The following is a 14,923-nucleotide window of genomic DNA, read 5'->3' on the forward strand; positions in this document are numbered from 1 at the left end:
TGATGTAGACGTTATTAGAGGCTGGAGGTTCCGTGTTGTGGTTACCATTAAGGATGTTTGCAGAAGCAGTAAGATCTGATGGTTTAAAAATGCTACATCACTCCGTCGTGCGTGGGTTGTGGGGTGGTAGAAGGGAAGAAGTAATACCAGTCCAAAATGCTCTGAGTAACGAACTGAAAATGATTATTGATTATCTGTGCACCTTCATCATGCTGTTGCAATGAGGGAGAAGCTAGCAATTCTTTGTTCTTTATTTAAAAAAAAACCAAAAAACACTTTCAAAGGCACTCATGAAATATTTAGTGTAATTATTTCCTAGATCAAAACTCCAAAGAAATTGCACAGCCCCAGAAACAGATTGTTTGTGTTATGGATAAAAGAAGCAGAGACAGTAAACTTTTACTGCTCTTGTGCAAAATGGCCTCTTACTTTCAATCTCAATTGCAACATTATTCATCAGCCTTCGCTGCTTTTTGTCTTGCCTCCCATGCAGGAATTTTAGGTGTCATTACAAGTTTCTTCTGATAGAGGACTTATTTTTTCTATACAAATTTTGCCTTTAGGCAAGGCATATCTCAGCCTAATGAAACGAGTGTGCAGTATTACAGTGCTATAACACTGACTTGGCAATCATATAGTGTTTCCCTCCGTGAAATAGTCTTTTCAAACCAGCTATGAATGTTAATTTCCTTTTCCTAATGATCTTTACATAAGTGAGGTAATAAAATGTTATTTCCATCTAGACTGTAACTACTGAAAAAGTGGAGTAGCTGTTGATGTCATCTTTCAGTTTGATAGGGAGTTACAGTGGAAACAGTTCAGGGTCTATCCAGTGTTGACTCAGATCCCCAAATAGCGTTTTTGTGTCTCAGAAACAAGTTTAGTGGATCTGAAGGTATCTGGAGGTAAAAATTCAAAATAACCTTGAGAAATAGTCTGAAATGGGCTATAATTTGGAAAAGATGAGTGCAAAGGGCTGCGCATAAACTATGAAATGGGGAATGACTGGTGTGGTTGCCATTCTGCAGGAGAGGAGACAAGGCTGCAGTGGGTTTCAGACTGAGGAGTCAGCAGCTGCTTTATGATGTTGAGGAGTCTGCTGGGGTATAGGAACAAACTAGGAAAGATGTGAAGTTACCCTTGTTCTTCAGGATTGCTGTGTCTAACACCAGACTTAGAGGTGAGAATTGGAGGGAGAAGGGGTGAAGAAGAAAGAGAAGAGAGGCATTGCATGCATCTTTGAACATGAAAAAGAGGAACACAAGAGTTAATGAACCATTTCCAGGCTCTCCTGAGATTAGCACAAGAAAGGAAGAACTTGAACTGTAGTGAGGATAACTGAGGTTAGACAGCAGATAAATAGCCCTGTTTCCTGAGCAGCTTTTAGCTGTAAGGCCAGTTATCTTCAGAGCAAGTCTGAGCGTGGTAGGTTTGGGCTGGATTTGTGCTCAGCTGGGTACCTGAGGACCTTCTGGGTAAGCTGGTCATCAGTGCTTTGCAGAGGTATTGCACCTCTGCCTCACTGCTCTTCAAATTTTTTACCCTCAAATTTCTTACTTTCATGCTTAGTGACTGGTTAGATTAAAGTGTAAGAGCTCTCATGACTTACTGCTTTTGTTGTTGTAATTAAAAAAAAGGAAAAAATGGAGGCTGTTGGGTAGTTTTAATGTAATTTCCAGTGCAGCAACTAGTGAAAAGAGAGAAGAGGGATGGTGTGGATGCTGCCTTGGCTTAGATAGGTGAGATCATCCCTTGACTCTAGTTCACCCTTGGTCTTTCTCCCACACCTTGCCGCTGCCAATATTTTTGCTACAAGCTAGGTAAAAGAATTGTTCCACAAGGTGTTAAGAGTGTGGTTAGGTTTATTGTTGGCTTTTTACTGTTTAATCCAAGTGAAGTCTTGACCCACGGGTGGGGACTGCACCAAGCACACTTTTGCTTGCTCCTCTCCTGAACTCTGCCAGGAAGAGAGATTGTAACACCCTGACACGTGAGGTGTACATGCAATAGTCTCCCAGGGAGGCTACCTTGGAAATTAGATGTGTTTGTTTTGGTTTTTTGTTTTAAACTTGGCCAGCATCCCATCTCTCTGCCATTGCTGCCCACAGAGTGCACAGGCTTCTGCGTGACAGTGGCCTTCAGCTAATGGATGTGCTAGAAATGAAAGGAAAGTACTGTCCACTGCTGTATGCCTGTAGTGTTGCACACATTTTTCTTTACAGTAGTTTACTCAGCCGCCAGCAATTTTCAGTCTGTTTTCAGCCAACATGCTGCACTTACAGCTGTCAATGCTGCTTTTATTTTTGCTTCCCCGTGTGTATGTATATGGATGTCTATATATATACGTGTCTATATATAAGATATATATTGCACATCTATGTGTGTTTTTATGCATGTATGTAATGTCTGCCTGTTTTCAGCACATAACGCTGAGAGATTTGTACTAAGAGGAACCCATTAAAAGCAGGATCTGCCCAGTTCCTTTAGCTCAGCTGAACAGAGGAGCCTGACTGCGGTGAGGCCACTGAACACTGGGTTTTGTGGCTGCTCTGTTCATGTAGACTACCTGGAAACTTTTAACCTTTAATTTCAGACGTGTTCTTTTTAATATTCAGCTTTATTCCCCGCATCAGCAAAAGGATTAGAGGCTGGTTTGTCTTTCCCTCTCAACTCATCTGTGACTTCAGTGTGCATATTAGTTCTTTTAATGGCTTCTTTATTAGTTCATTACTGCATAACCTCCAGGCATGGCAGGACTTGAAACATTAATTTTCCAACCAAAGTTCAGTTGATGGACTTTACCTGTTCCCCTTGAAGTCAGTGTGTGAAAAGAGAGGGCTGGCTCGCTTTGCACTGCAGCATCGCTTACAAGGGGGAAGGAAGGGAGTAAAGTTTTTCTTTCATCAAATGTTAAAGGAGTAATAGAAATGGGAGATAGAAAGAAACAGGACAGTATCCTGGAATATTTAAGGGGAAGAAGTTATGTGTGCATGTGCTTTGATGCAGGGTGATTTTTTTTTTTCCCGTCATTGCACCAAGCCGGTATTTGGCTGCCCAGTGAACTATAACAAGATTTAATAGCACCAGTGTAGCTATATTGCATTTGGACTGTTTCCATCCTTCTGTTGTAATAAACATCTGCTTTACAGTAAGCTCTTGAATTCTATAAGTGACATCACATTGTATCTAATAATGGAAAAAAGATCAAGTACAGTAAATGCGACTTGTTCGGTCTGTGTCTGTCTCGTCAAGCAGTGTTTTATCCTTAGCCCATTGCAGTGCTATCTACATTTGAGAGATCTTTTGAGTTCCCTCTGAGGAAAATTATATTCCATGCATGCTTGCGTTTTCTTCTTCCCTTCTTTTTTTCTCTGATTGCATTTTATGCTGTGGCCAAACCCAATGGAGACAGAGGAGCAGCCCCAGCTCAGCTGCCAGCCCTGGCCGCGTGCTGCGGTTACCCCAGTGCTGGGAGGCCTGCCTCATGGCTTTGCAACGTAGGAAAATGTTCATTAGCTGCTGATTCACTCTCAGATGTGATCTAAGCTCTGTCTTGAAACTTGGATGTGTAAGCATCTGCATAAAAAGACTTCTATTTGAAAAAGATGTGACAGATTAGATGTACAGTTGAGATGTGTGATTACAAAGAACAGTTCTTACTGGCACAGTGGCCTAGCAAGCGTGTGAACTATGCACTTCTAAGGAGCTTTAACTTCTGATTTATTTATCCCCTGCCCAATGCATAATGAGTTTTTAAATCTGCTGAGCTGTTGGTCAGCAGGCATGACCCACACTACGAAAACTGAAAGCTGCTGATTTTAAAAAGCTCATTCTGTCTCTTCAGTTTATCACACACGCACGTGTGCGTGAGAAAGCTCAAGGGTGGTGTTGAGTTTTACTGCAAATAATAATAGCCACAAAATTATTAAATAGAAATATTGGGGGTTTTTAACCTTTCGAGGTGAACATTGCTTGAAACAATCCCACTACCTGTGCAGGAGAGATGACGTTGACAGGGTCAGAAGGAGAGGGTAGAGAAGAGACTGGTAAAATACAGGCTGTCAATATTCAGCTGCTTGGAAAACCCTTGTAAATTGTGTTTCCCCCTCAACCTTAATGTAGTCATTCATTTGATCAGAGGAGACAGTTGTGCTCCAGCTGATATTGTGCTAAATGTCATACATTCACAAAACAAGAAGTTCCTCTCTGTCCCATGGTGTTTCCTGATGAGACAGCAGCAGGATTTGAGTAGGACAGCTATGAGGCTGCGCTGGTCTGCTTGATAGGTTGCAGGCTGCGTGTGCTGCACCCTTTGCCAAGGATCAGGTAGGCAAGGCTGCAAGCAAGGTTTGAGGAGGACTCGGCAACGATACTTTGCAGTTGCTGGTGGAAAGTGTCTCCTGAGAGGCAAGGACATCATGGACAAATGGGATCAGAGGGACAGATAAAGGGAGTGGTCTTTGCGGCAGTGACATTCTGGGTGCATAAAGCTGAGCAAGACTGCTTTGGGCCAAGAGGAAGAGTGCCGCATTAATCAGTGTTGAGGCTGCCTTAAAAAAAAGCTGACTTAGGTTCTAAGAATCTGTTTCACATTTATGCTTCTGCTTCTAACAGCATAAATAAATCCAAGTGCAATATGTATGCAGAGTTTCCAGTCGTGGGAGGGCACTGTATCCTCCTTCAGGAAGCTCTGCAGGAGGGGGAAGGTGTCTGGGCTGCTAAGCCTGGTGTTGCCTCCCAAACATTTGGGACCAAACCTAACGGTCTCTTTCGTATCCCTTTGTTTGAGGAAGTGTCTTCTTAGGGGATAAAGAAGATGTAGAGAACCTAAAGAAAGTCTTTAGGGAGGTAGGCAAGATCTCCAGAAAATGCCTTTGCTCATCCTTTTGCCTTTACATGTTCGGCTTGGCTTTCTTATGGTTGTTTCTGCTAATTATCTTTCATTTCTCAGTTATGTGAAAAGATTGCAAGGAAAATTGCTCAATAGCTCAATAGCTGAGTCAAGGTATTGATCTCTAGCTCATGAGCATGATCTTTCATAGTGGAGACTTTCTTAACTTCAAAAGGGAGCACAGCCCTGAACAAGGACGTGGTTGATAAGAACCTGAGGCTGCAGTCCCGGGGCTGATACCTGCCTCTGCCACTGGCAGCTGTGTGACTATCTGTGAGAGGTTTTTCCTTCCTAATGTTCATCTTTTAACTTTAAAATAGTGTGAAATGAGCCTCCTGCGTGAGGCTAGAAAAAGGTCATTATAGTTGCTCTCTGCATCTAGGGCTTTTTCTTCTCTATCGAAAGTAGGAAACATCAGCCATGGGGCAGGGTGCATTGTGCTGCTGTGACACAGCTCATTCCAGCTATAAAAAACCTGTGTCAGCAGCCTGGACATGAAGAATGTGAGCTGGTCAAAAATCAGTTGTGCAGGTGACAACTAGGAGAGCTGTAACGGCACAGCTGGGAGCAGGGCGGTTACAGCCCTTTCGAAGCCTGAACCCACTGGCGTGAGTGGTTCTCCTGTGCTGGATCCAACTGACATGTTGAGGAGCCAGGATTTTTGCTGTAATGCTCGATTTCCATACCTTTCAGGGGCAGCCTGTCAAGCCTGGCCAGGGTTTGGTCTCCAGGACTCTGATAGCATGGTTTAAATACCCTTCAAAAGCTAACTCTTATTCCTTAATTACAAACTGTCAGTTGTCATCAGTCCTCTGCTACCTCATTAGTAACATGGAGACTGGCCCCAATGCTCCCAAAGTGACAACCCCAAACACCAAGTTCATGGGCTAAATGGAGAGAATTTGCTGGGTCTCTTGATCTGTTCAGCTTCTGCAGATCGTGATAGTCCCCGTTACTTGAAAGAAAGGATGCTTCCTTAAGAAGTTTGTTATTGTTGGGAGAGAAGCTGTTAAAATCAGAAGTAAAAGCAGCACACTGCATTAGCCTTCAGACAGTCTGAAGCAATAGCTCAAGAGGTGAACTTGACTCATCGCAGCAGGATATTGACTCTGGAGTGTAATTATGATGCTTTGAAAACCTGATTTTGAAATAATTGAAGTATAAAATTATGTGCCTGGCTTTCAGGATTACTACAGCTTTGTGTATAAATTGAATAACAGCCTGTACAAATGTGCCGCTTGGCTATAGCAGAAATAACAGTGAGTCTGGAAATGTCCAGCGTCACAATTGTTTGCCTCTTGCTGAGAGAAGCCAAGTGCAAGCTGAGTTTTGCGAGCTGCCTTGGGCTGCTGCTGATCCTGGATGTGTGGCTGCAGGACTTTGGCAAATGCATAAAAAGTCCTGCTTGGTGCTCAGCAGCTGGGCAGCCAAAACCCAGCCTGCCATCAAAACGCTGTCTGCTTGCTAATCCTGTCGTGCTGAGCATCTCTGTTCAAACACCTCTGTCTCTTTGTAGCAATGGGCTGGATGCAGGTAAGTGCCCGGGGCACAGCTGGTGTTTCGACACCCATTTTCCAAAGCTGTGTCGTGGCTCCCTTGCTTCCAGAGGGCTTTCTCTCCTCCCTAGAGCAGCTTTCAAGTCTGCGTTCAAACTTCTGTGCTTTGTTTGGACAACACAATAAATGATCTTAGTGAGCTTTGATTCTTTATTTAAAGTCTCAAGGCCCTGGATGGAGGCCAGCGAGTTGTCTGACAGCGTGACTTTGTCCCCTCTGTCCCACCCGGTATGGTGTTCCCCAAGATCTGAATCTGGCAAAAACCCATGTTTTATCTTTCACGGTTTGCCACCTGGCTCAAAGGCAGCCCAAGCTGCAAACTTATCTTGATAAATATTTTTTTAATCAGTCTAGCTTAAAAAAAAAAAAAAAAGCCAAGCAAGTCAGGTTTGCTGTCTTTGTGCCTCCTTCAAGGTCAGACTGTTGATCCCAGATGCCTTTCTCTGCCGTTCCCCTCGGTTTGAGGTTGCAATTTCATTCTTGCTATTCCCCGGTGTGTTTCCAAGGTTGTTTTCTACCCAGCTTTTGGGAACTGGTTGCAGTAGCTGGAGTAACAGCTGCTTGAGGAGTTTTTGGGAGTGTTGCTGTTCCAATAGGCACATTATCAGGACCTGCTGCTGCCTGGAGACCTACATCCTCATTCAAAAAATTGATTTTAAACGTTGAGCACAGGGAAGTAGAAACCTGAAGGGAAACTTTACAGCAAAACCTCACCTCTGGTAAAAGCCAAGCAGGAAGCTGGACCAGGAACCAGTGCTGGGGCCAGACGTGCTCCACATGCTAGGTGCTTCGTGCCTGCTGCTGTGCCTGCTTCGAGCTGAAACAGTTGGGTTTTTTAGTCTGTAATAAAGTAAGCCCTCTTGTGTCTTGGCTATCTGAATTATGGCCTGCTGTCACTTCATTATGAACACATCTTTTTTTTTTTTTTTTACTGTTTTTCTGGCCATTTTATTGCTTTTAAGTTTCTATTTTTTCTTTTATTAATCTCTTCTAATCAATAGAAATATCCTGGTTTTAGCAAGCAGCAAAGGCAGACGTGACTGATATCCTTATGGTGGGAGCCAAATTGCTTTTGGAGCATTTGGGGGATGGGAATGGGAAAAAGAGTTTTTAAATGTAGGTTTCAAAGATCTCTAAAGTACAACGATCTGCTAAGGATACATAGCTGAGTGTCCATCCCACCATCGTTAGTTCCGAGAGTTGAGATCCAGCATTGCACCAATGAGGATCAGAGGTCACTGCTTGAGATCCATCCTTTGGTGGTTATTGTTATTCTTTGCCGTGCCACTAATTAAAAAACACATAATGAGATTATCCCCATCTGTTCCAGAGGATTAGTTTGATGGAGGAAATCCTGCACATGGATGCATACACTTGTGTGCGTAGGAACCGCAGTGCTGGAAAGCTCAGTCTACACACAATTATTCTCTACGTGGTTTTACTGTTACAAAGACATTTTTTACATCCCCTTGCCCCCAGTTACGCTGACAGAGATAATATGAAACAGAGAATTGAATTTGAAAATAAATGTTTATATGATGCAGCACCAGACTGATAGCTGTTCCAGAAGAGTTGGTCTGGGATGGATTGGCTTTGCTCCCAAATTAGAAATGCAGCAATCAAAAGAAGGCAAGCAAACAGCACAGCAGTGCAGGGGCTTTGTGCCTGGGTCAGACAAACCCTTGGTCTGGGATGTGGTGAGCAGTGTTCCTGCATGAATTTAGCCATGGATGAGGTCTGATGCGAGACGGAGATGTTGCGGTCCGCTTGGAGTCCAATGCAGGTTAGAAGTCAGTAAACCTGAGTTATAAACACTGAATTTTGTCCGTGGTCTGGTTGCTCTGTGGCCATGGGCATGTGTTTTAACCTATCTAAACCTTGTAAGAGGGTGGTGAAGTGCTGTGCCATCACTGGGTAGCTCTGAGGCCTTGTTGATAGCACTCTGTTTTCCTGGTTCCCAGAGCATGGTTTAATCTACTAGATAAATTTGTTGATTTTTGTTATGGGTTTTTTTTTTTCCTCAGGCATTGGGTTTGGGGCTGTATTTCACTCCAGCAGCTGTATCTGAAGACTTCCAATAAACAGACACAGCAGAAAGATGAATTTTGGTGATGAGAAGGAACCAAGCGAGTCCTCTGTGTGCTGGGAGAGCGATCATCAGATCCTGCTGAGGCTCATTTGGCCTGATGGCAGACAGCTCTGCTTTTTGTGTCCTCTCTTCCTCACCAGTCATCTCCCTCCAGCCCACTTCCTTATGTGACTTTATTGTATCCTCAGCCCATAGGGAGTCTTAAGAACATTTGAAAAGTTACTGCTTTAACCTGAGGTGTAGTAAATGTTGCATTCCCCATGTTCTCAAGCAATAATTCTATTAAATTACCTCAAGATGGGGTATGATGGGATTTTCTTATGTTTCAGTTTCATCTTTGGCTGTATTCTTACGCGGTGTGAGTGTAAAATTGAGCCTGGCATTGATCTTGGTGGCAGGAGGATTTTGTCTGTGGACTGCTTTGGAGCTGAAAGAGAAGGGATCCTACCAAGATAGTAATTCAGAATAAAGCAAGGAAGAAAAGTACATTTCTGCTGTCTTTATTGTTAGAATCCAAATGCTTCTCTTCGTCACGGTGTTACTGGGGGCTGAGGAAGTCTAATAATTATTGTCTTTTCTTGCTGCTGAATTAATGTGAGGGGCTAAAACTTGATACCATAGAGTGAGTGCATCTCTGGTGCTTTGCTGACACTGGAGAAGTACTTTATTATCTGGCAACAGAAGGTGTGCCTATTCATTTGGAGCTTTTGTCACATCTCTTCCGTGGAGATGCTATTGCATATGAAAGTCAGATTGATACGGTGGCAAAGGTCAGGAGGGTAATAGCTTTGATGGTATCCTCTGAAGCAAATCTAAATTCTTCTAAAACATTCTGTTAAATTTGATGCCAAGGGTCTGGTAGCACTCCAGGGATTCTTCTCTCTGCTATTAAGCTTATAGCTATTAGAAAAATTAATGTTTGCATGTTGGGTTTTTATTTTTTATAGGAAGGATGGAAAATAACTGCTTCTCTCTGATTTTTCTTTCTCTCACTCTGTTTCAGGCATCCTCAATGCATTTGCTTGCCATTTTTTGAGGAGACTTTGCTAAAAACATTCTGGATTGTGTTTCTGAGTGGACAAAAGATTTGTATTCAAAATGCTCATAAAGGAATATCGTATTCCTCTTCCGATGAGTGTGGAAGAATATCGAATTGCGCAGCTGTACATGATACAGGTCAGTAATATTTCAGCTCCTACAGCTGGGTGCAGGCTAACACAGGGTGTTGTGTGGAAGAGTGGAGTATTGCTGCAGGATTAGACGTTTCAAATTTGGGGTTTGCTATGTGCGTAAAGGAGCAGTGAGGAAAACTAATACTTCGGTTTGTGATTTGCCTTCTCTTGTCCTTAAATTAGAGAACCTTTGTTTGACCTACCTGGGAAAACAACAGCTCATGGATAGACTGTTCTTATGGAAAGAAACACAGAACCTAAGTGTGTGGGTACCTACCTGGAAGCGATCAAGGTGTAGGGCTTCCCAGTTAGGCTGTAGTTACTGGTCATGCCAGGTCCAGCTGCAAACGAAAGGCTCCTGCTCTTTTGTTGGGAAGAAGCAGTCTAGTATAAATTTGAGAAGCTAAATCAGAGGCATAGCTTTTGATCTTGGGAGGGGGGAGGGAGGCGGAATCTAGAAATCTAGATGTAATACTTTGCTTATGTACCACTATGAAACAGATACTAATCAGTTTAAGCATGAAACTTTGATTATTTTTAGTAGGCTTGTGAATACTGATGGGAATTTTTGTTGAATTCCCTGTCTTCTATAAAGCAGTTAATTAAAATGTTAGGTTTTTTTGTAACTCAAATCCTCTGTGCCCATATTCTTTCAGTGTTTGAAATCCAATGAGGAACGTTTTAAAATGGAAATTAATATGAAGTGTTATTTCATTGTCTCACCCTTTAAATAGAATTTAATTTTGCTCATCCAGCAAAACATGTCAAATGCTGAGTTTGCAGTAGAACTCTGCTTTATGTGGCAGGATGAAGTGATGCTAGAAACATCTACTTTGGGTTAAAACCTAAAGTTAATTAAAGAGAAAAACAATTGCCCAGAACCAAAGCACAATTCCCCCATTCCTCTCCTGTGGACCATCCAACTATATTCCTTTAAGGACTTATGCTTGACTGTTAAAGCAATCTAAGTGTGTGCTTTCCAGTAATAACAGTCAAATTCCTTTTCCTGACACAAATATAGAGCATGTATCATCTTTGTGTGTTTAACCTAAATGTTAGTATAAATGAGGAAACAGTTTTCTTAGGTGACTTCATTTTTGTGTATCTTTTCCTGACACTGTAGCTGCTTTGATTATTGTTGTAATTATTCTGTTATGGCTTTTTCTTCCAAATTTGGCTGAGCTGATTTGACTAAAGAGCTGGTTGGTGGAAGTAATGTATTAGCTGTGCAGAACTTGTCAACCAGGAGCAAGAGTGCACAGGAGAATCATCTGAGATAGAAGGAGGAGCCCACCTGATTTAGTGGAGGATGAATTATTATGGTTTAACTCCAGCTGGCAAATAAGTACCATGCAGCTGCCCACTCACAGCCCCCCAGCAGGATGCAGAGAATGGAAAAGAGTAAAACTCATGGGTTGAGGTAGCGACAGTTTAACAGAAACTGTCTGCAACAGGCAGCAAAACGGAGAAACAATAATAATAATAGAATATAGAAGATAAGTGATGCATGATGGAATTGCTCATCGCCCAGGGACCGATGTCCATCCCACCACGAAACATCAGTCACTGTCCCTGGCCAGCTTCCCCCAGTTTTATTGCTCAACATAATGCTATATGGTATGGAATATCCTTTTGGCCAGTTTAGGTCAGCCATCCTGGCTGTGTCCCCTTTTAGCTTCCCATGCACCAGCAGCCTCCTTGCTGGCAGGCCAGCATGAGAAGCTGGAGTCCTTGATTTACTTAGCAACAAAACATGTGTGTTATCGACATTATTTTCATCCCAAATCCAAAACATAGCACTACACCAGCTACCAGAAAGAAAAAAAACTCTATCCCAGCAGAAACCAGGGCAGTTGTTAACTGGGGAGTGTCTGGGGGGGCTTCTTACAACATGTGGGGGACCTGTTCAGGGCCTGAATTTGCTGTGTGCTTTCAGAAGTTAAAATAGTTATTTTTATTTCATTAATGCAAAACACTGGATTCTTGCTTTGTTCCGTAGGCAGTGATATTCTCTGTATCTTCATGCCAAAGTATATGATGAGTCATTAGGGTTTCATGCAAGGGGAGAGTTCACTGGCCCAAGAAACTACTTGAGAAACTACACCTCTGAATTGTCTTCCAGCCCTGCTTCAGACCGGCTCTAATATTCTAATGCGTCGATATGCAGCAAAATAAGATGTCCTCTTAGATCAGGTGCCGTAGCTGGTGTCAAGTCAGGTCTCTGATGTCCCTCCACTTACCCAGAATGGGGGTTAAGCTGGAAATGCTGCATGCAGCCCAAGATCCAGGTGATCTGGAGAAGTGACTTTACTGCATTACGTGTACAAGTCGTACAAGAAGAAAAGTTAGCTCGGCTTTTTGTTGAAAATGCCTCCGATTTGAAAAGAAAAAAAATAAATGTGGTGTTTCTTTAGGGTTTGGTAGTGATCTAGATCAACTCTTCCTGAAATTGGTGGAAACAGTCCACTTCAGTGGGAGCTTTTCCTAGACCATGATAGCAAATGCCCTTTTTATTCCATTTGATTTAAAGTCGAGGTTTTGTCTTTGACACAAGTGCTGGGGGAAGAGCATTGGAGAGCATTCTCTTTCAGAGAATTAGAAAGTGCTTCGTGTTTGTCTTTATTTTTCCAGTGAATCATGTAAGGAGGCCACAGGAGAAGCAAGTTCTGTTTGTTGAACCTCCTTAGGGGAACAAGCTGAGATATCTGTAGAAACAGCAGTGTGGAGGCATTTCTTAGAAATCTTTGGCTGAGACATAGAACAGTGTTGTTCAATGCAGTTCCTGCGGAAAGGAGCGATTCTTAAAAGCAAAAGGTTCACTTCAGAGGCATTTGTTGTATACAGCATGGTGTCATTATTGCTGGAGACATTAGTCAGCCCGGTCCTGTAAGAAGCAGTTTTCCAACAGTGTAAAAATGAGATGTCACAATTATTCCTCAAGAGGCTTGGAGAGCCTTGAGCATGTACTTGAAGTTGGTCACTCATTTGAGTGCAAGGTGCTGAGTGAAGATCCCCGTTAAACTCCAGAACAGTTGGTAGAAAGTTGCTCTTTAAAGAGCAATTGAATAATTTTCCTAGATTTTAGTACCCTTCAAATGAAAGTTTTCCGAAAGGACCTTCTCACCTGAGGGCTGAAGCAACTGGCCCCTGCAGTTGCTCTGGTAAGCTTTTCTGTGGAACTAGTGCCTCAAAGCCACGTGAGCAGGGATGTTCATACTCGGGCTGTAGTACTGTGGTTGCTTTTCAACAGATGTTTTCATGGAGGTTTTTGTATTGCAGTGGAAGGACCTTGTGTCTCCTTTCATGAGAGAACAATCCCTCCTTCTCAATAGAAGTCCTAACAAAAATTTCTACCAAGTTTGATGTAAGCAGCATCATGTCCAAGTAGCAAAGGTGCCTTCCGTTAAACTGTGACAGGCTGTACTCATATTCACTGTGTTTACTGCATGGGACAGTTAAAGTCTGGCGGCATATAATCCAGCATCTTGGTTGGCTCTCTACACCACTAGGCAGGCAATAATTGTGTGCATGTCCACACATGCTCTGTAATTCCTCTTATACTTAAAGGTCTGCCAGATGGTATATAAAGCTGAGAAAACTGAGTTGAATGTCCTTGCTTTTTAATTTATTTTTTTTTGTTTTAAATGTGAGGGAGGAGAGCAACAAGTCTCTTAAGTGTTCCTTTCTGCTGGCTTCTGAAATATTATCTACAGAGGCAGTGGTTCCAGTACTTGAAGTAGCACTTAAATTCTTGCATAAATAAGTTAATTTTACATTACAGTGAAGGACATAATGGACCCTTGACTTGCTTGTAGCCTAGCAGATCTGAACAGAATTGTTTTTCTCTATTAAATTTTAGGCTCTGAATATGTATATTTTCATGGGAAACCTCTCACGCAGTGTTGTCACCGTGCTCAGGTTGGAAGCCCTTGCTGCATTAGCTGCAGAGCAGTTTGATCTTAGCTCTCCCATATGCACAAGGTTTTTTTTTCATCTTTGCTGTGTTTTTGTCTCTTTTGCTATCAAAGTTGAAACATACTAGTTTTTATATCTGAGCTAAGAACCAGTGATCTTCCTTCCTACTATGACCTGGTTTTATTCTGGTACATAAAACAGGCAAAGTATTTTGAAAACAGTGAGATTATTATTGTACCTCTTTTCTAGGCAATAATTTTATATTGTAGCTATTTTCCTAATATACACATATTTATTTATACACATATTTAAAAGTCTGTTCTGCTTCCAAGGGTGAGATATCCCTCAATAAACTCAAACTTGAGAGTCGCCCATAGAACTGAGAGTGCTTCAGTTTGATCTGGGGAAACTGCAGCCTCCTGTCCCAACGTATACAGAAAGCAACAAGAGAGGAGTGCTGAAATAAGTTTCTTGAAGCACAAACTGTTTATGGAGGAGCCAGCTATCTGTACATGAGCTACAGCTAATCTATAGGGATTTCTTTCTTCCTGCAGAAATGCTGAACCAAGGACTCTGTCCTGGATGTCTTCTCTGACTCTGCACATTGCATCAAAGGCATGTGCAATATTTCTCTCTTTGCAAGGACTTTGAAGTCTGTTGGGGGCAAAGGATAAATCCATTCTGTTTTATATATTAGATAGCCCTTATTAAAGGGTCTCTTAATTCTTCCTCTTCTAAGTGTCCTACATATTTGTGTCTCGGAAGCTGTCCTTCCCTGTAACATTTGCTTTCTTTTCTTGTGTGCTTAGGGAACCTGCTTTTCTGTATGAATGCCCCTCACCCCACAAACAATGCACACTTTAATGCTAAGTCTCTGTCTCATAAAGGCTTATATTCCAAGTCTCAATGTGTTTGTCAGAAAGATCAGTATGTTATTAGCCAAAGGTCAGTCCATTTATCATCTTAATACCATTCATTACTGTGGTTCCATATGCCCTGAGATTCCAGAAGACCGCTGCTGTTCTGACCCTTACATAAAACAAGAGAAGACCTCTTGTTATTAAATCTTATTTTTATATCAGTGTGCATAGCATACTTTCTCTGCTCTAAATAAGTCTGGTCCTTGTTTTCTCCATGCACTGTTCTCTGAGTGCTTATGACCTTCCTCCAAAGACAGTGTACTTTAAAAATACTTCTCTGGACCTAGTGATTACCTTTTGAGGATGAGACTTATTTTAAGATGCCGCGTCATCCTTATAAGCTAATAGTGTTAATACTTTGTCATTGAGCACTTAGAAGA

At 42.2% G+C, this 14,923-nt stretch overlaps 1 protein-coding gene across 13 annotated transcripts in view; it reads left to right on the forward strand.

The window, feature by feature from the left end:
• The window catches only part of PITPNM2 (phosphatidylinositol transfer protein membrane associated 2), a 133,529-nt gene that overhangs the window by 58,279 nt on the left and 60,327 nt on the right, over positions 1-14,923 (forward strand). For 6 of the 13 annotated variants that reach the window (XM_054082178.1, XM_054082176.1, XM_054082181.1 and 3 more), the window contains one exon: positions 9,540-9,712. The exons of 6 other annotated variants lie outside the window; for them this stretch is intronic. In XM_054082178.1, coding sequence (XP_053938153.1) covers positions 9,635-9,712 — 78 coding nt within the window. In that variant the 5' untranslated portion in view covers positions 9,540-9,634. Of the gene's footprint in view, positions 1-9,536; positions 9,713-14,923 lie in introns of all 13 variants that reach the window. One more of the 13 variants, XM_054082179.1, reaches the window with a different exon arrangement.

The sequence above is a fragment of the Cuculus canorus genome, chromosome 17 (genome assembly GCF_017976375.1).
Source record: "Cuculus canorus isolate bCucCan1 chromosome 17, bCucCan1.pri, whole genome shotgun sequence".
Classification (NCBI taxonomy): Eukaryota; Metazoa; Chordata; class Aves; order Cuculiformes; family Cuculidae; genus Cuculus; species Cuculus canorus.